Below are 25,385 nucleotides of genomic sequence, written 5' to 3' on the forward strand. Positions count from 1 at the left end.
TTATTCCTTATTGTTTCCATTTTTAGTTTTTTGAAATTAAGCAACAAGTAAAACAAGTTTTATCAATTTTTTTTCTAATTCATGTTATCATTTTATTATGACTTATTTATTATTAAAGAAAATACTTAATTCAGTTGTATTAAGTAATAAGATATTTAGATATGTTAAAGATATTCATGATCAACTAGTTTGGGGAAATGGATTAAGATGTGATTGGTATGATCTTGGTTGTTTCCCAGATCTACTGATCAGATTTAACTATATCGAAAGATACAAGCAGATCTTTAATAAAATAGTTGAAAGAAAGAGAAATAATAATAATAGTATAGCGGATGAGAGTTTCCTAAGAATATATTACGAATCTTTTACCAACGCATTGCTTTGTGGAGATATCGATGTGATTATACTACTTTATCACGAATTTCACAAGCAAATAAACTTTAATCGAGTATTATTCAGAGAACATTATCAGAGTAATCTTGCACTGATTGAATTCCTTCATGAAAATTGCGATTATTGGTTCAAAGCCGGTGGTAAAGGAACAATGGATGATGCTGCATTTGGAAGCCTAGAAGTTATCCAGTTTCTTCATTACAATCGGACTGAAGGTTGTTCGAAACAAGCACTTGATAATGCTGCTTCAAGTGGAGACATGGACCTAATCAAGTTCTTACACTTCAATAGAACAGAAGGATGCACCACAAAGATATATGAGAGAACGATTATGTTTGGTCAGCTGAACGTTGTTAAATGGCTACTTGAAAATAGAACAGAAGCGTTTACACAATCGGCAATTCACAGTGCTGTACATCTAGGACATTTAGAAATAGTGAAAACTTTGATAGACTCCAACAAACCATTTCTATGTAAAAAGAATTGTAAGCTATGCAACAACACAACAACAACAAAAACAACAACAAAAACAACACTCAAATATCACATTACTGAAGATTCAACTTTATCATCGAAACTCTTTGAAATAGCAATATCATATGGACATTTAGCTATTGTTCGATATTTTAATGAAAATTTTCATAATGTCAAATGTTCAACTCATTCGTTGAACTCAGCGGCATCACGAGGCTATTTAGAAACGATCAAATACATCTATGAGAATAGAATTGAACGATGTTCAGAACAAGCGATAGAAGATTCTATTAGAAATGGTCATTTAGAAACATTGGTGTTTCTCAATCAAACAATCGACGCTAACTTGCAAGATTATATGCATCTAACTGTATCATACACACAATTCGATATACTTAAATATATTCATCAGCAAAGTAAGATTAAGAATCCCGGTTTTAAATTTCAGCCATTCCTGATGGATCCTTTTGTTACCTGCAAAGATTCGACGAAACTAGATTGGCTAAAGGAGAATACAACGTTTGGTTTCTCGGTGGATGCATATAATCTTGCGATTTACTATGGCAATGTATCGACACTGCGATGGCTACACGAGAACACCGCCTTTGCTATTCCGGACGATGCTTTCGAGACTGCCTGCTGCCAAGAGAACGCCATCGAGAAAGTCCGCTATCTTCATGAACAAGGTGCAACCTGTACAACAGAGGCAATGGATCTTTCGAAATCTATTAAAGTAACATCGTTTTTACATTACAACAGAACTGAAGGATGTACCTCCCAAGCAATGAGTAACGCGATCACCAGTGAGAAAATAGAAATAATTAAATTCCTAGATCAAAACAGAACTGAACATCTTAATTCAAAACCGCAATTAACTGACCAGTACTTTGTACTTGGTCAAAGATATAATATTGCATTAAACTTTCTTGAAAGACTTAAATTAATAAAAGAATATAAAATTTAATAAAACAATTAAAATAAAATCAAAATAACATCAAAAAAAAAAGTGTAGAAAGAACCCTTTGTAACTTTTCATCGGAATTTGACTTTTAAAGACTCACATAATGCCCAAAAAGAAAATAAAAAAAAAACAAAAAGAATTTAATCATTTTTTTCATTTTAAGTTTTGATTTTAGATTTTTATTTAAATTATTTTTTTGATTAATAATTTAATTTATTTATTTAGTAATAATTATTATTATTATTTTATTTCATTTTTATCTTAGAAGAAATAAGAAATGGATGTTGTATTTGCTCCTTATGTAAGTGAGCGTGCTAGAAGTAATATCAAACAATATAAATATCAAGGATGTGATCACTCTATCATTGCTAATCGTGTCTTACAACCATTCTGGAGATGGGCTGTTGAATGGCTTCCAATGTGGATGGCGTATGTACATAATTGTTAACAATCATTACTATCATCATCATCATCATATGACCTGAGTTTTATTCATAACATACTTATTTATTTTTCTAACTATTTTTTTTAAAAAACTATTATAATAAAGTCCAAATCTAATTACATTGATTGGATTCTTCTTTATTATTGCATCTTATCTTGTAACACTTTGGTATACACCGTCGTTTGAGGGATCTGCACCGGGTTGGACTTATATCTTCCACTTGGTGTGTATCTTTGTCTATCAGACGATGGATGCGATCGACGGTAAGCAAGCGAGACGTACCAATTCGTCGTCGGGTCTCGGTGAGTTGTTTGACCACGGTTGTGACGCCATCACTACATTCCTGGTGTTGATATCGTTCCTCAGCTCGATCCAAGCCGGTGTCAACGGTAGTTCGCTCTTCAACGTCATGTTCATCCTGGTCGCCTTTTACTTTACGCAATGGGAGCAATACCACACCGGTGTCATGGAACTCGGATTCATCGGTGTCACCGAGGGTCATCTCTTCATGATGCTCGGTCACTTCATTACCTATCTCTTTGGTCCATCGATCTGGTTCACCACCTACACACTCTTTGGCTACACCATTCAATTCAATGCAATCCCATTATTCTCAAGTAATCTAACTGCACTTATTACAATCATTACAAAGTAAGTTATTATTATTGATTCGACTTTTTGTCAAAGATAACTACTAACATCCATCATTTTATTATTAGTATCATTACAGTTATCAAGAGTAAACCAAAGAATCCAATTGTATCAGTTATTCAAATTGTACCAATTCTATTTGTATTATATGTATCTATGACATGGGCATCTAACTCCACTGCATTGGTATTACAAAATAATCCACATGTTTATATGTGTACATTTGGTTTCATTGTTGCATTTTTAGTTGTAAGTATATTAATTATTAAGCTATTAGATATAAATAACTAATCAATAATAACAACAATAATATTAATAATAAATTTTATTTAGGGTCGTATTGTACTTGCGAGAATCTGTTGTGATTCATTTTTCCCATTCCAAGTTATTATTTTCCCATTATTGGTTCCATTGTTATCTTATTCATTTGGGTATGTTATTTATATATATATATATATTATTATTATACAAGTAGATCATAACAACTAACAAACATTTAATTCAAATTATAGTATCAATTTATTTTCATTTATCAATGAATCACTCTTTATTCAATTGTATTGTATCGGCACAATCATCATTTATATTCACTTTGCCAACGTTGTCATTACTGCCCTATGTAAAGTTCTACAAATTCAATGTTTCAAACTTAATAAGAAACTACATTAAAATAATCTATTATCTTATCTTTATCATCATCATCATCATCTTTTGATTTAATTTGATACTAAATTTACATTATTTTTTAATTTTATTGATTACTTTGTAATGTTATATACTATATTACTATTATTATTATAATTAACTATATTATTATTATTATTATATTAAATTTATACAATATCAGATGGATCGTTCTTCTTTAATGAACTAGGTGTCTGGAATGTAGGTACTGCAAACATCCACCAACTACGATTCATACCGAAATTGAAAAAGTCATTGAAATTATTGGCGCATCCATTGTCGTAGGGATTCTTGTAGAGTTCACCGCGTGCTTTTGCTTTACTGATTTGTGTTCGATTGTGAAGAAACTCTATCGTTGTCTGTCCTGTCAGTATCAGATAGGTTTGCCATGCCATCAGTGCACCCAACGCCAAAGATATGGTCAACGTCAGCACGAATGCCATCAACGAGCCGAAGGCAATAAACTTTCGGTGAAAGATATGCGGATACGATACAAAACAAACATAAATACAAGAAACCCAAAGATAAAGAAGAAACAACATAAAATATCGATGATTCCTCAGTCCAACACAATTATTAATCCAAGGACAATGATGATCCATTCTCAATACACAAGTATTACAAATTTGACAATGATGTGCACGATCCATCTTTGGTAAACGACCTACAAAGAGAGAATGAAAAAAAGAGAAAAAGTAAACATGTATTATATATATATATATACATAAGTATGTTAGCTATATATCATTCTATTAACATCCATCTTAAACATCATATAACAATTGTAAAGACTTACAGGTTACACAAAACTTTGTAAAACTTTCACTCTTTTTGATTACTTTGATTTGATTGAACGCTTCGAGTTGTTGATCGGTGTAGTCGGATTCGCGAGGTGTTTCACCGGGTGGTGTACGTATCACCATGAAATAGTTGAATGTCAGGTTGAATAAGAGTATGAATGAGATGAGGTAGTGTATCGATGCTGCCAAGCCATTGCCTTCTATCGACATCAAGTCGGGTAGGAACACAACAAAGTGAATATATGCTATAAAGGTGATGAGTGCCACTGCAAATCCTACAAACAGAGGACCGATACCTCTAAGTATGACCTGCATCGAATCTTCGAGACAATTGATACATCTCTCACCAAACGGTGCATCTTTTGACATGATTTTGGTGTTGTTTTTTATCTCCTCTCAAACTATCCTATCCTATCCTATACTAGATCTTAAAACTACTATCTTTTTAATATTAAATTGAACCAATAACAATAATAATAATAATGATATAAAATAAAATAAAAAGTTAAGAGGTTTTTAAAATTCTAAAATTAAATTAATTCAATTAATTGTTTTTAAATTTTTGAGATTCGATTTTTATTTTTTAATTTAACTTTTTTTTCAACTAACTTTATTATTATAATAATTTATTACCAAATACAATTGTTTGGAATCCAATTAATAATTATTTGTACAAATTTTGCTATTTATTTATATTTATTTGAGTATATTTATTATATTTTTCTTTTTATTTGTTTCTTTTTTAATTTTTAAAAAAACGAATCTAAAATAAAAAAAAGGTGAACATGAATATGTTCATTTATTTATTTCTAAATTTACTATATCTCCAATGACAATTCTTTATAGTTTGATAATTAAATTCCGAAATCGGACTGCGGAAATTGATTACAAAAGAAATCACATCATATACAAAAAAAACCAATAAAAAAAAGGATAGTAAAATGGCATTAACATTTGATCGGAATTTTAAGATGAATAGTTTTTTGTTTGGTTTTTCTTAAAAAATTTAAAGAGTGCTTGCGATGCTTTGGTGTTGGTTGTTTTTGATAAAAACTCGGAATTCACACTTTCTTTTTGGTATTCATTTTGTTTAATTTTACTTTTTTATTAAAAAAATAGACCACTCCCAAAGAAAAAAAAAAACCAAATAAAAATCAAGGTCTCATACAAAAAAAAAAAAAAAAATTAAAACAAAATAAAAGTTTTTTTGTTTTTGGTTTTGTTTTTTTTTTGCAAAATTTCAGCTATTTAAAATTAAATCAATCAAATCCTTTTGACCTTTGATAGTCATCACCATCAACCAAGTCAGGTGTTTGTTTGTTTTGTTTTGTTTTGTTTGTTCTATCTATATCATTAAAATTATATTATATAAGCAAACTTTATATATAGACTACCAAATTTGACTTTACTTTGAATGTTGATCACCTTGGTGAAGATTTGTAAATAGAAAAATAAAAAATAAAATAGTTATTGACAGTCAAAAATAGAAAAATAAAAAATAAAATAAATCAAGTGTATACATATTTAGTAATATATTCAATTTCAATATCAATTTCAAATTCAATCGAATCGATACGATATGATATGTTATACAATCAATCAATTATTGAATCTAAAATAAAAATAAAATAGTAAATAATAAGAAATTTCTAGAAATTTCTTTTTTTTTGTTTTGTTTTGTTTTGTTTTGTTTTTATTTTGTAATATAAATATAAATATATAAATAGTATCAATTATTACGGTTTCAAATAGAAAATGGATAGTCCAACACCACCACCTGTAGTAATATTATCAACCACCGCCACCACCACACCACCACAATCATCACAACCAACACAATCACGTTCACTCAATTCCTCATCAAATTCAACACCAATTATAGTTCAATCTTCATCATCACCACCATTGAATTCGAGTGGTGAAATCATTAACAACAAAATCAGTCGTAGTCCATCTTCATCGTTTACCTCTACGTGGAGTCCACCAACGAACAGCGGTGGATGGAAGACATCGGCACCGAAGCGTGACTCTGTCTATGGAGTGGCACCACTCTCAACGAGTCAACAGAATCTACTATCACCAGCCCGCAAATTCAGCCATATATCATCACCAGACTCGATGACTTCAACCAGCACAGCAGTAGATTTACCACCACCAACATTCGATCTATCTTCCTCTGGCTCAACATCAACCTCACCAAACTCTGTAAATAACAATAGCAATTCACAACAACAACAACAACAACAAACACGTATAGTAGTAAATAATAAATCACCTCCAACCTCTTCATCTTCATCACCATCTTCCTCATCTATTTCACTTACTCCACCAGATTCACCTTCACAAAATCATCATAATAATAATAATAATAGTAACAATAGTAATAATAATAACAACAACTCACTTTCAACTCCAACAAGTCCTGTAATATCAAGTAGTAATAGTAATAGTAATAGTAACCTTACTTTAAGTGGTAAAAACACAGTAAAGAAACAACAACATCAATCGATTTTCAGTCATCTTTTAAGTTTTGCTCAGACACCTCTCAATCAGTCAGGTCAAGTCGGTAGTGGTTACGAAACAATCAGACTGACACCACCGGTCGGCGATGAGATTCTGGTGAAGGTGTGGGTACCGATGGAGTACACCGGACAATTGTACAGGGTTCGCAAATTCAGTGGTGGCAAATCGACTCAAGACATCGTCCAGCAACTCAACTCCCAACTGGCGCCAATCTATCAATCGCCGAAAAACAAGCTATTCCTCAACAACGACGAACGTCCCGTTCCAAACGTCAGCCTTAAGAATCTGAATCTTGGATCGCAAGACATTCTCTATCTGCGACGTGAGCCAGAGTACGAACTGATTGCGCCGGGCTACCCGGCAAAAGGAACACTGGTGCTCGACAAGGATATCAAGGTTGGCGAGATGTTGCATCGCATCGAATTATGGTTGGAACCGGAGGATCGACATGACAATAATAATATCAGCAACTCATTGAATAGCAGTGGATATCAACTGAATCAATCGGGAGGCGGTGCCAAATACCGTCCGGAATACTTCCAGACTCTTGAAGATCACAATCTCATGATTGTCGGTGGCAACGACAAAGACGGTGAACATCCAGTGTCCAACTACAAACTGCTCAAGAAACTATGTCTTCCCACACAACGTCCAATCGGTAAAGTTTCAAGAGGTTATTATCTTAGACTTTATGATCAAAAACAAATTGCAAACTATGGTATAAAGATAAAAGTAAGTAGTAACAAAACATTTTTATATCTCTGACATCTGAAAACAAACTAACTTTAATTACTTTATTTACTTTTGTTGTAGGACACATTGATATTTAAGAAAAAGATTATTAATCGTGGATTATGTGTGGATGATGCTGATGGTGGAATTGAAATTACAGTTATTTACTCACCAATGTCGATGGTACCAACTTTTCCAGAGGCAGATGTTTATCCAACGAATAAAGATGGTACGCCGGCGACAGGTAGTGGGGCAGCCGGCAAAGAGAAAGATAATAGAGATTACAATCCAGCTCAGAAGGATCTGTTGATAAAGGTGGAGCGACTGAGTGTGATCGATCCATCGATGCAACCGGCACCCAATTCACCACCTGGTACTCCACTCACGGCCGTCGAGCTGGCGGGCGACGGTTACACCACTGAGAAACAACGAAAACACAAATCACGAAGAACACCCTCTAGCGTTGGACTACCGTTCAATCTTGTACATAAAACACACGTAGATTTCGAGTATAAATGGTCCGGTGCGAACCTCGAGGATTCCTTTGAGTTCAAAGAGAAACTTGGTCAGGGTGGATACGGTGCTGTATTCCGCGCGCTCCATCGCGAGTCCGGAACAACACTTGCAGTGAAAGTTCTATCGATTACACCGACAAGAATTGCCGATATCGAAAAAGAGATTGATCTACTAAAGAAATGTCGTTGTCAGAGTGTATTGTCTTATTATGGATCGATTGCCAAACTGGCGGAACTCTGGATTCTGATGGACTATTGTGCGGTCGGTTCGGTCAAGGATATGATGAAAACCTGTTGTGATACACTGGATGAAGAGCAGATTGCTGCGGTGGCTGCCGATGTCCTGAGCGGACTGGGTTACCTCCACTCGAAGGGAATAGTGCATCTCGATGTCAAAGCAGCGAATATCCTACTGACAGAAGACGGACAGGTCAAGATGGCAGACTTTGGTGTCAGTCAGCAACTGCAGACTCCCTACGGACAATCGTCGATTCTCATTGGAAGTCCGCTCTACATGGCACCGGAACTCATTCTCAAGGCACCGTTCAACTCAAAGGCCGATGTCTGGTCGTTCGGCATCACACTAATCGAACTGGCCGAGGGAAGACCACCTTCACGTGGCTTGAAATCGATGGCACAACTCTGCGAAGTGCCAAACATGCCACCACCCAAACTCGCCAATCCCAAAGATTGGAGTCCTTCATTTAATGATTTTATTTCAAAGTGTCTAACCAAAGATCCTGAACAAAGACCAAGTGTTGGTGATTTATTATCTGTAAGTTAGAAATTAATTAATCACTCTGAAAAAACAATACTCAAATTTACTAATTTATTGCAATTTATTTATTTTTATAGCATCCTTTTATTCAAAATGCTAAAACAACAGAGTGTTTAGGAAATATGATAAAACAATGTCTACAAATTAGGGAAACACAAAAAGATCATGATCAAACAAGAGAATAGAATAAAATTCATATTTTTATTTATTTTAAATAGTTTTTATTTTAGCATAATGCTAAAATAATAATATCATATTCATAATATAAGATTACATTATGGCAATATATTATATTATCTATAATGACAATTACCATATGTCATTTTAATTGTTAAATTTGTAAGTTGATCTTCACTAACTCCATTTGGATATAACAACATTATTTATAAATACTATTGAATGATTAACACATAAATGAATATATATATTTATGTGTTGGTGTTAAATTTGATTGCAAAGTAAAATGATTTGATTTAGTGTTATTCTGAATTCACACACAACATTTGACAACAACAAACATTCATGTTTAATATTTATTGGTAACCACCCTTACAGAACTCTTTTATTACCTTCAAAATGTGACATGAAATGATTAATTTGTATTTTTATAATAGATCAGATTAATGAAGAGTAACGAATAAATGATTAAATAAATATATAACTGTGCGAAAAACACCAATCATATCATTGTCAATGAATCAAAACACATAATCTATTATCACATTACAAAAACCAAAAATATCATTGATCATTTTTCATTTTGTTTTTCTTCTTTTTCAATGAATATCCATGTGATTAGATGGGTGGTTGGTTTCATGAAAAACATAATATATTTATTGTTTGGTCTAATTATTTTTGACAAACATTTTCAAATTTGGTATCACCATCACTGGAAACCCCTTCCAAGGAATTTTACACCAACTCAACGAGAGTGAAGGCGGTGGGTCAGTGAACTGTTATGTTTGACCACATATCTCGATTAAAAAAGCAAAAAAAAAAAAAAAACAAAAATAAAAAAAATGAAAAATGAATTAAATTTTGCTCTCATTAAAAAATCAATCCACCATAAACCAAAATTTCTAAATGGTTATGATAAAATTCCATTTTAGATTTAATTTTAGGTTTTCAATTTGTTTGTTATTGATTTGGCACTAGAAAACAAGGGGTGCACCCACACCCAGATGCAATTTTAATTTTTTACTAAAGTAAATGGGATAGATGTTGAAGACAGTGGGTTTATTAATAATATTTTTTTTTTGTTTTTTTAAATTTAATAATTATTTTGTTAGTTGGTTTTTTCATTTTTGCTTTCAATCAGCGCTGCATAAAATCCTTTTCATATTCAATCAACTCATCAATATCTAAATATTCTCTGTATTCTATAAGTTATATCAATTTTTTTGTATTTCTACACTAAATAACTCTATATATAAATAAAAATGGCCGACGTCTCAGACCCACAATTGGAACAAAACTACCAAAAAGTTCTCTCTGATGCTGATGAAACCAACTGGTAAGTAATTAAAATATTAATAAATAAACAAACAAAAAAAAGTTAAAGTTTTATTAATATTTTTTTTTTCTATTTTATTTTTATTAATTAATTATTTTTTAGGTGTGTATTTGGATATGATGCTTCTGGTAAGAATATCGTCTTCCAAGCTGCCGGTACTGGTGGTATTGAAGAGTTGAAGGGACATCTCGCTGAAGACCAATGTCAATATGCCTACCTCCGTGTCATCTCTGGTGATGCTGAATCAAAGAGAGCCAAGTTTGTCTTCATCTCATGGTGTGGTGAGGGTGTTGGTGCTTTGAAGAGAGCCAAGATGTCTGTACACAAGGCTTCCGTCAAGAAGGTTATCAAGAACTACGGTGTTGAGGCTCACTTCACCAACCCAGATGAAGTCAACGAAAACGAAATTGCCACCAAGATCAAGAAGGCCTCCGGTGCTGACTACTCTGGTAACTCTGGATCCCAATAAATAACTAAACAAGAAAAAGAAAAACAGTTATAAAAACACTTTTATAAAATAATACAAGTTGTTTTGATAATTGTTTTGAAAATATATATAAAACCAAATAAAATTTATATATTTATATATAATGTAATTTAAAAAAACAAAACAAAAACAAACAAACAAACTTACATTTAAGATTATTTTTTTATATATTTATTGGATCTTTTAAGAATTATGATAATTTTGATTTATGAAATAACTTGAGAATTTGTTCCTTATTATACTCTCCCATGATTATCCAATAGTTATCATCTAACTTTCTGATTGTAAAACTATTTAATAAAATGAAATTGGTTATGTTTTTAAATTGGATATTGTTGGGTGGTTTTGATAGTTTGGTAAGTGTCATTGTTTTTACTAAAGGTGGAATAAAATCTAGACAGTCACTTAGCTCATGATCGTCCAAATGAATTGTATCGATGGAATTTGGCAGTTCATTTGGAAACTTTAAGTTCTTAAATGGTACATTGAGCTCTGTGACTGTCAGTGGAGTTAGACAATCGATAGTTTCACTCTTGTAGTTACCCCAGTTATCAAAGATAATTGATTTGATTCCGTGTGGAAGTGATGTAATCGGACAAGGAAATGATCCTTCAACAACCAATTTGTTAATTACTATGTTTGATGGAATAAGAGATATCTGCTCACTATATTCGAATTCTTCAAAGTGATAATGCATTGCCTCTGGAACAGTTTATCAAATTCAAATATACTACTCCCGAGATACAGCCTTCTTATTGATGTTAGCATAGTTCCAATCAATCGATCTCTGCTACTAAATTTGAGAGACTTTAAGTTGCTCGATGGTAAGAGATCGAGATTGATAGGACTTTTGGTATGCCTCAATATTGACAAATACTGAAGATTAGGCAGTGGTATCGGTTGAAGAAACCACGAGTAAGGCGCACCTTTTAGAATTCTAAGTGACTGTGGTAATACTTCATCGCCAAGTACAACTGATTGTGAAGATGAATAGTTCACCAGCTTTTCGAGGTTTGGTGGAAGTACTCTTACTCTTGATGCAAAATTATAGTCGGTGTGCAGAACCTTTAATGATTTTGGGAGCACACCTGGTTCGAATTCATGATCGGACAAACCAGGACCGAGCTTAAGTCTCACCAAACCATCTGGAAGAATATTATGATGGATAGGTTGCTTGAAATGACCACCAAATCGGAGTGATGTCAGATTGGTAGGAAGAGATCCTTCAACAAGTTTTTCATTAAAAAATGAACAGAACCTAGTATTCTGATGGATTGTGGTAAACCAAAACAAAGTATGGTGCAACCAACTAATTCTGTGACTGTATGTGATTGGAGTAATGCTTGATAGAAATGAGAAACAAGTTTTCCAGAGAAATCCTCTATGCAAATCTTATTCTTTGTAATGATTGTTGGAAAATATTTGATATCTTTGATTTGATCTGTTTGCAACATAACAAAGTAGAAGAATTAGTAACAGAAATTGGTGATTGTTTATAAAAATAATTAATAACAGTTACTTTCATAATAAATAAAGTTTGCTTTTATTTTCTTACGCCAAAAAAAATATAGATTCCTCTTTGTCTTGGCAAGTGTCAATGAGCAATTAGTCTTTGATTGAATTGATTTCAGCAAGATATTATGATATGATGGTAAGTTGAAATGTTTACTATCTAGTTGAATATCAGAAGTATTCGTATTATAAATACTTGATATATATGTATTAGAGAAACCGAAAAACAAATATTTATCTCTTTCATGGTACCATCTCTTACAAACTAAACTAAAAACGATTCTATCTAGGTCATCTTTTAAAAGACTAATTATTTCATTTAAAAGTATATGTGATAGGTTTACTATTATAGATGTTTGATTACACTCCATTGATTATTGTAGTTATTAATAAAAAGATTAATGGAAAGATAAGCCGACAAGTTTTTTTTGGATAAGTTTTTCTGGAAATTTCTGATTTTTTCAATAATGTCTCTTTGATGGAGTTGATTAAAGATAGATTAAAATATGGAATATATATGTGTACTATTGATTTTATTAAAACTTTCAAACTAATATATACTATTATAATAAAATTGATAGTAATCATAATATCTTGTTGTTCTGTGGTTTAAACTATTGGTTATAAGCTGTTCGACATGATATCCACATTCTCTTTCACTTAGATTCAGCAGGAATCTCTGTTTCAGCTGTTCAATACAGTCACGTCCGCTCTGGAAGCAAGACATCTTTGGTCCGGTCATCATCAGCTCGATGAATGAAACGAATTTCTCAAAGTGTTTACGAGCCTCGAGGAATCCACGGACACACAGTGCCTGGTAGTAGTGGAACTGTGGCGATTGAGTGGTTCCACCCATCACATCGAGCTGCTCTTGTGTCAGCTTAAACGGTGCCGATTCAAACGACATATTGCCCGGACTGTTTGAAAGGATGAATCCAAAATCAATGTGAATGATATGTCCTTCTTTGTCAATCATGATATTTCCATTGTGACGATCCTTCACCTGTAAAAGATAGGTCACGATGGAGTAGGCTGCCATCGATTCAACGAATTTCGCTTGTGCAATACGGAATGCCTCTGATTGCTCATTGCCATAGGTGTTCTTAAAGTAATTTAATAGAGTGATCTGATTGAGATTCTTCTTTAGGTTGTGGAGGGAAATGGTGTCTGGTATGGTCTCGATGATTCCACTCTGAGACGACGTCACCAGAATACTGTATGGCCTCAGGTAGAGCGGAAGTTTCGCACTGTTCCAAATCTCTTGGAACTTGCGAATCAACTGCACAGCCATTTGTTCTTGTCGACAATCGTCACCGGTCTTGATAATCACCGACGCCAACCGCCAATTTGGGAGATGACCATAGGGTGATATATTTCTGTATCTCTCTGTCTTGTCTTCCCACAGCTCACCGAAATGAGCAAACTTGTTTTCATGTAGCAGTTTCTCAACGATTGGCGATGACAATGGCGAAGACGACAGCTTACTCTCCAAGTTAATGTGTGCAGTGACAGGAGTAGTAGGAGTGCTACTACTACCACCACCGCCACCACTTATCACAGAGATAGCAGTCGCTGTAATGGGTGTAGTTGGAGTTGTATTTGGTGCAGAAACAGATGTTTGATTAACTATAATACTGCTATTGTTATTATTTAAACTGATGGGTATGGATGATGTACTTGTAGAGATGGATGATGATATTGATGAGTGTGGAGGTGAATCGGTTGGAGTTCCACTGCCAACACTGTTGTTTCCACTGCCACTGTTACTGGTGCTGCTATTTCCAACGATGTGTTTCTTAATGAGGTCAAGCTTGAGACTGCCGTTACTCTTGCTGTTGGCCAGAGTGATCGGTAGGTAGGATGAGACTATCTTCAAGATGTTGGCAGCGGTCGCCTCTTCCTGACCATCGATAATCTCGAGAACCAACATGAACGGTACTCTCTCACGTGAGTTCATTATCTTTACTTCCTCTGGTGGTATTCTAACGATGCAATGGTGTTCTGACGATTGCCACATCGGAATATACAGTCCCAGTGGTAGCTTTAGATTGAGTCCACTTATTTCATCCTTTAGCTTTGCTTGACGTAGATCGATCGGTACTGATATCAACTTTTTCGAGATATTCGAGAGATTCTGAATGAATGACAGAATCGAATTGAGATATTCACATCTGAAACTCTTTGAAATCTGTAATTCAATATCATAATCTGTTAGTTGTGCTTCCATAGGTGGTGTTTTTGATTCTCTATTATCATTTATTTGTTGTGATTGTTGTTGTTGTTGTTGTTGTTGTTGTTGTAAATCTTCTGGTATTGTCGATTGATTTAATGTTGCTGCTGGTGTCTGTGTTGTTGTTGTTGTTGCTGCTGGTGTTGTTGATGTAAATGATAAGAATGGTGAAGGTAATGAAGATGTCCTTGGCCTGGTGATGAGTGGTCTCGAGCAAGTGATAACAGACATCTCGCAATACTCTCTCAGTCTTGTTGCCAACTCTTTCTTCATTTCCACCAACCTATAGTTTGAAACTGTCGGTTTATTCAATTCTTCGTATTTACTAATATTAATCTCATTGTTATTTATATATATCTTGGTTGTTTCATTTGATAATCTATCTACACTATTATTATTATTATTATTATCTAACTTTTGATTCGGTAAATTTGTTGTTGTTGTTGTTAATTGTTGATTTAAAGCTATATTTAATGATGAGGATGAGGATGGTGATGTTGATAATAATGTCTGTGAATTTGTATTGTTTGCGTGTTGTTGTATATATTGTATATTTCTTGATGATGGTGAAGTTGAAGGTGAAATGCGGTTGTTTTGATTTATATGATTGTTGTTGTTTTCGTGTGATAATTCGTTGTTTGTTGTATTCGGTGACGATTGGAGATAGGAATTGTCTTCGATTGTCAACAGATTCTTTTGTCCATCCTCCTCGAATGCCTGAAATATCCAGTATGCCTTGATGGCGAATCTCATTGACTTGGCACATCGATCCATCACAAATCTGGCAAGTGAAGAAAGTGATACTTTTTGTTCATTCGGTTGATTTATTAAAATAATACTGTATAGTTATAATATAATCGAATATAAATAAATGAATAATCTTTGTTTTTGTTTCTGTGATTGTTTTGTGATTATTTCTAGAATATTACCATAATTGAGTTATAAAGAAATCGATATCCTTGTCCTCTACGGTATATAATCGATTGCAGAGATAATCGACTACACCCTGACTGGTCTGATGTTGAAACATATGATTTACGGCAGCCCAAGAGTCGAAATTACCACTACTAACCAACTTTATCAAATCATCTATTTTCTCTCTTTCTTTTTCACGCTCTCTTTCCTTTTCTCGTTCCCTTTCTCTTTCGCGCTCTCTTTGTCTTTCTTTTTCTTTTTCTCTTTCTATCTCTCGTTCTCTTTCTTTTTCTCGCTCTCGTTCTTTTTCTGATTCGATTGCAACATCTACTGTTGTTTCATCTCTATTACTATTATTATCAATATTAAGTTCATCTTTATTATTATTATTATTGTTTATTACTAAATTCTCAGCATTATCATTATTATTATTATTATTATTATTATTATTTGCATTTAAGACATCTGCTAAATTCTCATTCATATTATTATTTGTTGTTGTTATTATCATCAATTATCTATCTATCTCTCTACACTACTACTTCAATTACTAATATTTATTATTTAATAAATAAGCAAATCAAGTTGAATATAACTAAATATAACTAAAATATTTGAATATTTATTTTTCAATAAAATAGTAAATAATAATAAATACTAGTATTTAATGTGTGTGTGGTTTAAAATAAATAAAAATAAATAAAAAAAGTAATAAATTAATTTGTTTAATGCTTTTTTTTTTTTAATTTTGTTTTTTTTTTTTTTGAATAGTTCAAGATCCTTAATTTTTGATTTTGCCAGAATAATTAAAGTTAATGTTATTAACTTAATTATGAAAGTCATCTCTAAAAGACGATTCGTTGTAACCATTAATATATTATTAATCAGATTTTAAGACTAATCGCCTACACTTTAAAATAATTAATAAAATAAAAAATTAGGTCTACAAGACTTTTAAATAGATCTTAAAAAAGATAACTTTTCAAAATCATAAATATTATCAATAATATCAAATATATTTATGATTTTGGAAAAAAGGGTAAAGACAAGATTACTCTTTTTTGTTTTTTTTTGAGGGGTGATTAGTGTAATGAATGATCCAATAAAAATAGACAAATAAAAAAGCCCCTACATGTTCTTTGCATCACAAGAATAAATAAAATCTACATTTAATTTTTATAAATAGACTAGAAAAATAAGAAATATTTAAAGATGTATTATTTTAATAAATCCTTTTGTATTATTATTAGTTTGGTATTAATAAAAATTTGCCTTTCCAAATCAAATGGTCATTTAAATATTTTTAAACTTTTTTGTATGTTAATATATATTTTAGAAAATGTATTCAAATTTATTAGTGAATGGTACGACATCACCTGGTTGAAACTTCGATGATACTTCTAATTGGGAGAACCAATCTATGCCTTCAAGTCTCGCGTGTTTTTTTATACAGTTTTATTTTTTCGAATTGTTATTTATTTTTTATTGCTATTGGTATTGGTTGTAGTTGTAGTAGAAGTTGGATACAAAATCATTTCAGTACATCTAAATAATGCAAGTGTTTTATCTGACTCGGTTTTGATGACTGCATCCCATACTTGTGTCGATCTTCCAGAGTGAATGAGTTTAGCTTCACACTTGAGAAGTTCCCCCGATTTCGATGTTCCCAGGAAATTGGTTTTCAACTCTATTGTGGTGAAACCATACGATCCTTTAGGTAACTGTGTGAAACATCCGAATCCACATGCAGTATCGGCCAGAGTAATTAAACTAGCTGCATGAATATATCCATTTGCTGCCATATGATAATCTTTAACTTGCATCTGAAAAAACAAATATAAATTTAATCAATATTCATATTAATAATAATAATTATTATTGATTACAATTATTTTATAATACTCTACTTGTGCATTTACGACACCATTTTCCAAAGATATTATTTCGAAATTCATATGTGCTGGTAAACCTGCGTTTGCTCTACTTCTTAGAAGTTGTAACCATTGTTCATTGGTTACTTTCATGTCGTTCTTGTCTTTGGCCTCCAAGAACGATCTCATATCCTTTGAAAGATCAAATATATTTCTATTGTTTGCAGCTATGTCATTTGATGTTGAATAGCTTGCAATCGATCCACTACAACTCATTGAATTACTCTTAAAACATAAACCATATTCATTTTTACTAACACTACCACTACCACTACTACTTTTTACAAAACTAACTATACTTTTATATTGTTGTTGTTGTTGTTGTTGACATTGTCTAAATAATATATTATTAAAACGATTTAACATTTTTATTGTAATACTTTTTTTAATAAATCTATCTAAAATCATTTCACTATATTTAAAATTGTTTGTTAAATTAAAATTTAATTTCAAATTTTTGTTTTTTTTTTTTTTTCATTTTTTTTTTTTTTTTAAATGGCTTTGTAGATATCAGTTTAATAATAGGCTGCATGATTATTTGTATTATTGTGAAATAAAGAAACACTGGACTAAAAAGATAGAGAATAACGATTTTATTCTTTAAATTAACGTGTATCTTTTCAAAACAGATAACATTTGGTTCGACTGGATCACCACTCCAGGTCAATTGACCACATAGGCAAACACAAACCCCACCACACTTATTTGTTTTTTTTAGATCTGGTTTTGAAAAACACAGAATAAAAAAAAAAAGGAATCTTCAACACACAGGAATTTCGAAAAATCTTTTCTAACGCTTTTTCCTAATACTCGACATGAAATTGCTGATTTTTATTTTCTCTTTAATTTCAAAATAAGCAACCATTTTAGTTTTATTACATAAAACAATAGTAATATAACATTATTTATCTTTAAGAAGAAAGAAACTAAAACGACTCGTATAGTTTGTAAATTATATTTCACAAGTGAAAAAAAAATAAAAAAAATTCAAATTAAAAGTATGTTTCAACACAAAATAAAATAAGCAAACAAAACACAATGACAATACTATTAAAGTTATTTTTATAGATATAGAGATAGATATAATTTTGATATTTAAATATATATTCACAGATTAAAGATATGTTGAAAAATATCTTTAAAAAAAATAACACTAAATATCTCTTTTTTAAAAAAAAAAAAAAAAAAAAAACAAATGTTCATTTTTTTGAATAAAAAAAAAAAAAAACGGGCAACCCCCTCAGTCTTGGTAGTCGATTTTTTTGACAATGGAAGTTGAATGATTTTCTTTAACTTCAAAAATTGCGAGCCAAACAGCAGTTTTGTGCTCCAAACATTACTTTGACTTCCAAACAACAACTTCAATTACTATTCTTCCTTTCCTTTCATTTCTCATTACATCATCAAATCAATCTATTTATTAAATTATATATATATTTATTAATTTTGTTATTTTTAGATTATTTTTTTTATAGATAGATTTAGATAGATTTTTAGATATCAAACAAAAGTAAAGTAATAATATAGATAGAGATAAAAAGTAAAGTAGAGAATGAAAATTTCAATAGCTTTTGTTGTTTTGATAACAGCATTATTAGCTATATATACAAATGCACAAACTCCAGTGCCTGTTGTCAGCTATGTAAGTAGTTAAAATAGTTCGAATAGATGAAATGATATTCATTCAATAATTAATATCATATTATTTTTTTTTTAGAACGCAATTGATTGGAATAGTATGACAGCTAAATATCTGACAGATGACATCTTGTTGGTGTGGGATACAGACGGTTATGTTTATAGATCTGCCGATGGTGGTTCAAATTTCGTCAAAATAGAGACAGACAACGTCTTACAAAAACATAAAACAATCCTTGTAGATCCAGTTTATTCTTCAAATGTAAGTAATTACTTAAACGAAAACAAAAAACAAAACAAACACAACAATTCTAACATACAACACACACACACACTTTTTCGTTTGTTTTTTTTTTGATTATTTATCAAATTAGGTTTTATTACATTCAGCATCAACTGGTAGTGGTAATACTACTTTATATATCTCTGGTGATTATGCTGCTACTTTTACAACTGTTGTTGTTCCAGATATTACTTTCAAGAGTTTCGTTACTCACCACTGGAAGAGTGGATATCTCTTGGGTTTGGCGGGTGTCAGTGCCTACTACTCGACCGATTTCGGTTTGACATGGCAACAGGTTTTCAAGCAATCGATCGTTCAAGACATCGTTTTCGATCCACACAGAGATGCCGTCAATCCAAGCGGTCTCTTTGCCAAGCTGTTGTTGGTCGACAAGTCGTCGTTGGTCTTCTCGTCGGATCTCGGTGAGTCATACACCAGTCTCCTACCGGAGGTCAACACTCTCGAGGTTCGTAAAGGTTACTTTGTTGTCTATGGCAACGGATTCAACTTGTGGACACGTTCCAACTACCAGCCATACAATAACAACGTGATGGGATTCAACAAGGTCGAGTTTGATCTCGATCCAGGCACCGTTCCAGCCTACTACACCTTCCTCGATGACTCTACCAGTGCCATCTGGATGGGTTTGGTCATGAACAAAAACGACAAGACCGGTTCCATCTACATCTCTGACAGCACCGGTAGTCAGTTCACTCTGTCGCTCGAGAATGTCAACTACGACAATGGAGTCTACGACTTTGCTCCACAGTACGGTATCCCGGGTATCTACTTCTCCAACATCCTCACCAACCCAGATGCCGGAGCCGGTAAGCCATTGCTAACTCAATCAAAGATCACCTACCAAAACGGTGGTAGCTGGAGCAACTTCAAACTGCCACCAGGTCAACCATGTCCAGCCTGTACCTACAACTTTTATGGTACCTCTGTATTCTATGATCCCAGTCGTCAATGGGGTATCTACTACAGTCACGAATCCGTTCCAGGTTTAGTACTTGGAAATGGAAACAATTTGAAAACACTCTCCAACAAGCCAGATATCGCCAATATTCAAACTAGAATTTCAAGAGATTCCGGTTTAACTTGGAACGTACTTTACGATGCGTATGTACTTGAATAATATTATAGTTGGTTAACAAAAAGGAGCGTTTATTAATATTTATATATTTTTTAATTTTTAGTCCATCCATTTATGAATTTGGTAATTATGGTTCAATTATCTTGTTGGCCCAGGCATTGGATAATGTATATACACTTTATTATTCATTTGACCAAGGTACTACTCTTCAATCTTTTGATTTCTCAGTAAAGTCTGTCGATGTCAAGAATATTATCACTGACCCAGATGCATCTGGTCAAAAATTCTTGGTTTTCACAGTTGACTCTACCGGTATTTCAGGTATTTTCACAATTGACTTTTCTCAGATGGGACGTAGAGTATGTGATACCAGCGACATTGAAACATATACCACTCCAGTGGTATTGGGTGGAACCAGAATCTACAGTCGTTTGGCCAAGCTCTCCAATTGCACTCAAACTTCACCATTGCCAGGAAACGATGTCGATGAGAGTGAATGTACAGCCGAAGACTACGAGTGTGACATTGGATACACCGAAATGAACGACCCAGCTAACCCATTGGTTTGCGGTATCTCGCAGAACTATGTTAAGCCAACCTACCCACCTGCCATCTGTCCACCAGGAACCAAGTACCCAATTACCTCTGGTTACAGAAAGATTGCCGATGACATTTGTATCGGTGGTGTCTCCAACCAGTACGAACCGGAAATGAAGGACTGTCCAGACCCATCGGCCACCAAATCGAGAGGTTGGGTTGCAGCTGTCGTCATTCTTGTTATTCTTGCAGTAATCATCTCTGGAGGTGCCTACTATTTGTATAAGAATCCAGATGCACGTGAGAAGATCTTGGCTAAATTCGGTGTTTCCAAGGATAAAGTTAAATATAGTTCACTTGGTTTCAAGCCAAATTCATTGGCAGACGATGAATTCGGTATTGAAGACGACGATGATGCTCAAATTTTGGATGATAACGATTTTTAAACTAACAATCATATAGATAGATAAATTATAATAATAATTAAAAAGAAAAGATATTTTTTAACAAAGAAAAGAAGAAGAAGAAAAAAGCATAATAAATTGAATATATATATATATAATATATTATTAATTTTTAAAAATTATATAAAAACGTTGATCGAGATAGATTTAACTTCAATTTTATTATTTCCAAAATCTTAATACATATTTTGGTAGATTGATTAATTCTACGAATGATGCTCCATTGTTACCAAGCACCAAAAACCATTTGTCAGATAATCTTCTCACTGAATAGGTACCATGACTTATTATAATGGTAATGCATGTGATTGTTTTCGGAATGAGTTCAATCTGTTTAATGTTGGACATTGTGAATCCAGGACTAAATGATATCGATTTGATATTGGGTGGCCACAGTTCTTTGCCAGTAACAATAGAGAGGTGGTTTTGGTTGAAATTGATTGTCTCCACTGATTTCGGTATTGACTTGTCTTTTAACTTTATTACTCTCTTATAATAGTTACACAAATTCAAGGTTTTAAGTGAAGGAGTTCTCAGTCTTTTAACCTTTCCAATGAATCCACCCAAATCTAAGCACTCTAACATCGGTAGATTTAATTCAAGCTTTCTCTCTTTATACCCAGTGAATTGCAGTGATAGATTTTCAAGTTGATCTGGTAGTTTACCTATAATTTAGTGTTCTCTCCTGATAGCATTGAAAGATCGAGTGTTTCCAAGTGTCGAAACTTTGAGAATATATTTCTTTTTGAATTCAAAGTAATGTATCAATTTTAAATACTTTAGTTTGCTGGGAAGCATCTCCTTAACAATGAATTTGATGGTATTGGATTCGATTGTTAAATGAGTGACACTCTCGGGAATATCACCGATTTCCCAAGTATCGCCGGCATCTAAATGTAGGTGGAGTGTATGAAGTGATTGTAGATGCTTCAGACACTTTACACAATGCGATAGTTCAAGAATCTTGAGTGTCGACGGTAATTTTATTGTGTTTGCCATTCAGTAGTTTACATTTGAATTCTTCGAGTGAAGGTGGTAGTTTGCTGATATCGATCGGTTGAAAAGGGCTAATAATTTCATTATCACCTATTAAATATAGAGCACTGAGTGATCGGGTAGCAATGAAAAATCAATGTCAACTGCACCACCATACTTCAAATTGAATTCTAATCTTTCCAATGCCAATGGTAATACACATTCTTTCATCGGATAGTACGATATGATTTCCTTTATATTCAAAGGTAATATATCGAGATTCAATGGTAATTGATATGTACTAACTGATTCAAGTTGTTTACATAATCTAAAGAGTATTTGATAATAATTAATAACCAAATCAATTACTTAATACAGATAATAATAGTTATTTTCTTTCCCTCTTACCAATAGAGAAATGACTATAGATAACAGGCATCGGGTGTTTAAGTCTACTTTCAGGTATAATGAATGCATGATCGGGTATTTGATCAAGTCCTGATTGGAATAGATTTATGTATGATTTCAATGTAAAGAATTGATTACTTTGAACATTCTTAATCATATGGGACTGATAGATCATTAAATCTTGACAGTTAAACGAGAGATAGCTATGTCGTTGATCAAACCATCGCTTACAAACTAAACTAAAACAAACTCTATCTATATCATTTTCAATTTCTTTTATTATTCTAAATAATATAATATGTGGAAGATTTACAAATCTACATGTATTGTTATTTGTTGACATCAAAAAAAAAATTAAAGAAAATAAAGAAAACAAAACAAAACTGGCTCCCAACCACTTTCTCCTGGGTGAATATGATCAGAGTGGTTTTTTTTATTTTATTTGATTTATGGTTACAAGCAAGAGCCAGTTTTGTTTTGAATGTTTTTTTAAATTTTTTTTTTATGGATATTTCTTTTTAAATATCTATTACATTTTCTAACTATTATATCTAAAAAATCTTAATATATATTTTGGTAGATCGATTAATTCTACAAATGATGCTACTTTCTTACCAAGCACCAAAAGCCATTTGTCAGATAATCTTCTCACTGAATATATACGATCAACTATTTTAATGGTAATGCATGTGATTGTCTTTGGAAAAAGTTCCAGCTGTTTAAAATTGCTCATATCGTATCCAATATTAAATGATATCGATTTGATATTGGGCCTCAGTTCTTTGCCAGTAACAATCGATAGGTGGTTATGGTTGAAATTGATTGTCTCCACTGATTTCGGTATTGACTTTTTTGTTAACCGTATTTCCTTGGTATAATATCGGCCATTCAAATTCAAGGTTTTAAGTGAAGGAGTTCTCAGTCTTTTGACCTCTCCAATGAATCCACCCAAATCCAAGTACTCTAACATCGGTAGCTCTAAATCCAGTTTCTTCTTTCTATACCCAGTGAATGGGAATGAAAGATTTACTAGTTGATCTGGTAGTTTATCAAATGCAAGGTCCTTTCTTGATAGCATTGAAAGATCGAGTGTTTCCAAGTGTCGAAACTCTGAGAATATATTCTTTTTGAATTCAAAGTAATGTATCAATTTTAAATACTTTAGTTTGCTGGGAAGCATCTCCTTAACAATGAATTTGATGGTATTGGATTCGATTGTCAAATGAGTGACACTCTCGGGAATATCACCGATTTCCCAAGTATCGCTACTATTAGTTATATGCAGGTGGAGTGTATGAAGTGATTGTAGATGCTTCAGGAACTGTACACAATGCGATAGTTCAAGAATCTTGAGTGTCGACGGTAATTGTGTTGTGTGTATCATATCGTTGCCATTCACAGTTTGACATTTGAATTCTTCGAGTGAAGGTGGTAGTTTGTTGATATCGATTGGTTGAAAAGGCTGAATACCAAATAGATGTAGAGCTTTGAGTGATCTGGGTAACAACGAAACATCGATATCTATTTTTTGATAAATTTCATTTGTTAATTGTATTTCTAATCTTTCCAATGCCAATGGTAATATATGTTGTCTGATCGGATAGTACGATATGATTTCCTTTATATTCAAAGGTAATCTATCGTGTTTCAATGGTAATTGATTCCTTGGATAATCAACTATACTTAAAAAAGTAACTGATTCAAGTTGTTTTACAAAATCTAAAGAGTATTTTGATTAGTTAATCAAATTAAAGATAATAGTATATCATTTTCTTTATTACCAATACTTTCGGATGGTATTAATATTTGATCAAGTCTTGATTGGAATAGATTTATGTAAGATTTCAAAGTAAAATATTTAATATTCTTAATCATATGAGATCTATCTAATATTAAATCTTTACAGTTAAAAGAGAGATAGCAGTTTCGTTGATCAAACCACCTCTTACAAACTAAACTAAAACAAACTCTATCTATATCATTTTCAATTTCTTTTATTATTCTTAATAATATAATATGTGGAAGATTTACAAATCTATGATTATCATTATTTTCATTATTATAGTTGTTATTATTATTCTTGTTTTTTGTTTTCATCTCAATGTTATAAAATAAAAAAATCTAAATCATGTGAAGATGCAAGTAATTGACTGAATAACTGATATTGTCTATCCATTTTTTTGAATCATAATAAGAGAAATACTACCCTTTTTTACACATCAAAGTGTGGGGATTCGTGGTTATTGTGAACTCCATTTTTTAATGTGGGACATGGTCATTTGTTTCAAAAATTTATGTTAACAAACAATCATTATATGTGTAATTCCATGGAAAAACAGAAGCAAATTAAAAAAATTTGAGTGGTTGACCCCCACATTTTAATTTTTTCCATCTGTCATTGAATGGAATTCCATTCGTATGAGATATGCCTTTTTTTTTT

General features: G+C 32.4%; 12 protein-coding genes across 12 annotated transcripts; 7 read left to right on the forward strand and 5 right to left on the reverse strand.

The window, feature by feature from the left end:
• Positions 1–97: 97 nt before the first annotated feature.
• On the forward strand, positions 98–1,831 carry PPL_10851 (uncharacterized protein; the record flags this gene model as incomplete). The annotated part of the gene is made up of 1 exon (XM_020581614.1): positions 98–1,831. One exon carries the CDS (start codon positions 98–100, stop codon positions 1,829–1,831), a length of 1,734 nt encoding a protein of 577 aa, XP_020427930.1.
• A 274-nt stretch (positions 1,832–2,105) lies between these two features.
• captA (CDP-alcohol phosphatidyltransferase) lies at positions 2,106–3,593 on the forward strand (the record flags this gene model as incomplete). The annotated part of the gene is made up of 5 exons (XM_020581615.1): positions 2,106–2,257; positions 2,379–2,924; positions 2,993–3,173; positions 3,258–3,355; positions 3,437–3,593. 5 exons carry the CDS (start codon positions 2,106–2,108, stop codon positions 3,591–3,593), a joined length of 1,134 nt encoding a protein of 377 aa, XP_020427931.1.
• A 164-nt stretch (positions 3,594–3,757) lies between these two features.
• On the reverse strand, positions 3,758–4,777 carry PPL_10853 (DHHC zinc finger domain-containing protein; the record flags this gene model as incomplete). The annotated part of the gene is made up of 3 exons (XM_020581616.1): positions 3,758–3,924; positions 4,231–4,272; positions 4,405–4,777. 3 exons carry the CDS (start codon positions 4,775–4,777, stop codon positions 3,758–3,760), a joined length of 582 nt encoding a protein of 193 aa, XP_020427932.1.
• A 1,386-nt stretch (positions 4,778–6,163) lies between these two features.
• On the forward strand, positions 6,164–7,212 carry PPL_10854 (uncharacterized protein; the record flags this gene model as incomplete). Its single annotated transcript, XM_020581617.1, has 2 exons — positions 6,164–6,881; positions 7,034–7,212. 2 exons carry the CDS (start codon positions 6,164–6,166, stop codon positions 7,210–7,212), a joined length of 897 nt encoding a protein of 298 aa, XP_020427933.1.
• A 283-nt stretch (positions 7,213–7,495) lies between these two features.
• On the forward strand, positions 7,496–9,141 carry pakE (putative protein serine/threonine kinase; the record flags this gene model as incomplete). The annotated part of the gene is made up of 3 exons (XM_020581618.1): positions 7,496–7,663; positions 7,745–8,953; positions 9,034–9,141. 3 exons carry the CDS (start codon positions 7,496–7,498, stop codon positions 9,139–9,141), a joined length of 1,485 nt encoding a protein of 494 aa, XP_020427934.1.
• A 1,254-nt stretch (positions 9,142–10,395) lies between these two features.
• coaA (coactosin family protein) lies at positions 10,396–10,938 on the forward strand (the record flags this gene model as incomplete). Its single annotated transcript, XM_020581619.1, has 2 exons — positions 10,396–10,469; positions 10,572–10,938. The coding sequence occupies 2 exons, from the start codon at positions 10,396–10,398 to the stop codon at positions 10,936–10,938; spliced, it is 441 nt and encodes a 146-aa protein (XP_020427935.1).
• A 208-nt stretch (positions 10,939–11,146) lies between these two features.
• Positions 11,147–16,097, reverse strand: pikD (phosphatidylinositol 4-kinase; the record flags this gene model as incomplete). The annotated part of the gene is made up of 5 exons (XM_020581620.1): positions 11,147–11,589; positions 11,688–12,101; positions 12,476–12,763; positions 13,030–15,536; positions 15,628–16,097. 5 exons carry the CDS (start codon positions 16,095–16,097, stop codon positions 11,147–11,149), a joined length of 4,122 nt encoding a protein of 1,373 aa, XP_020427936.1.
• A 991-nt stretch (positions 16,098–17,088) lies between these two features.
• PPL_10858 (PaaI family thioesterase) lies at positions 17,089–17,910 on the reverse strand (the record flags this gene model as incomplete). Its single annotated transcript, XM_020581621.1, has 2 exons — positions 17,089–17,436; positions 17,533–17,910. The coding sequence occupies 2 exons, from the start codon at positions 17,908–17,910 to the stop codon at positions 17,089–17,091; spliced, it is 726 nt and encodes a 241-aa protein (XP_020427937.1).
• A 1,186-nt stretch (positions 17,911–19,096) lies between these two features.
• PPL_10859 (uncharacterized protein) lies at positions 19,097–21,544 on the forward strand (the record flags this gene model as incomplete). Its single annotated transcript, XM_020581622.1, has 4 exons — positions 19,097–19,186; positions 19,262–19,444; positions 19,557–20,587; positions 20,665–21,544. 4 exons carry the CDS (start codon positions 19,097–19,099, stop codon positions 21,542–21,544), a joined length of 2,184 nt encoding a protein of 727 aa, XP_020427938.1.
• Positions 21,545–21,854: 310 nt separating this feature from the next.
• PPL_10860 (uncharacterized protein) lies at positions 21,855–22,214 on the forward strand (the record flags this gene model as incomplete). The annotated part of the gene is made up of 2 exons (XM_020581623.1): positions 21,855–21,968; positions 22,062–22,214. 2 exons carry the CDS (start codon positions 21,855–21,857, stop codon positions 22,212–22,214), a joined length of 267 nt encoding a protein of 88 aa, XP_020427939.1.
• Positions 22,215–22,651: 437 nt separating this feature from the next.
• On the reverse strand, positions 22,652–23,288 carry PPL_10861 (uncharacterized protein; the record flags this gene model as incomplete). Its single annotated transcript, XM_020581624.1, has 2 exons — positions 22,652–22,905; positions 22,946–23,288. The coding sequence occupies 2 exons, from the start codon at positions 23,286–23,288 to the stop codon at positions 22,652–22,654; spliced, it is 597 nt and encodes a 198-aa protein (XP_020427940.1).
• Positions 23,289–23,847: 559 nt separating this feature from the next.
• PPL_10862 (uncharacterized protein) lies at positions 23,848–25,121 on the reverse strand (the record flags this gene model as incomplete). Its single annotated transcript, XM_020581625.1, has 4 exons — positions 23,848–23,943; positions 23,976–24,622; positions 24,727–25,042; positions 25,086–25,121. The coding sequence occupies 4 exons, from the start codon at positions 25,119–25,121 to the stop codon at positions 23,848–23,850; spliced, it is 1,095 nt and encodes a 364-aa protein (XP_020427941.1).
• Positions 25,122–25,385: the final 264 nt, after the last annotated feature.

The sequence above is a fragment of the Heterostelium album genome, assembly GCF_000004825.1.
Source record: "Heterostelium album PN500 unplaced genomic scaffold PPL_scaffold15, whole genome shotgun sequence".
Lineage (NCBI taxonomy): Eukaryota > Evosea > Eumycetozoa > Acytosteliales > Acytosteliaceae > Heterostelium > Heterostelium album.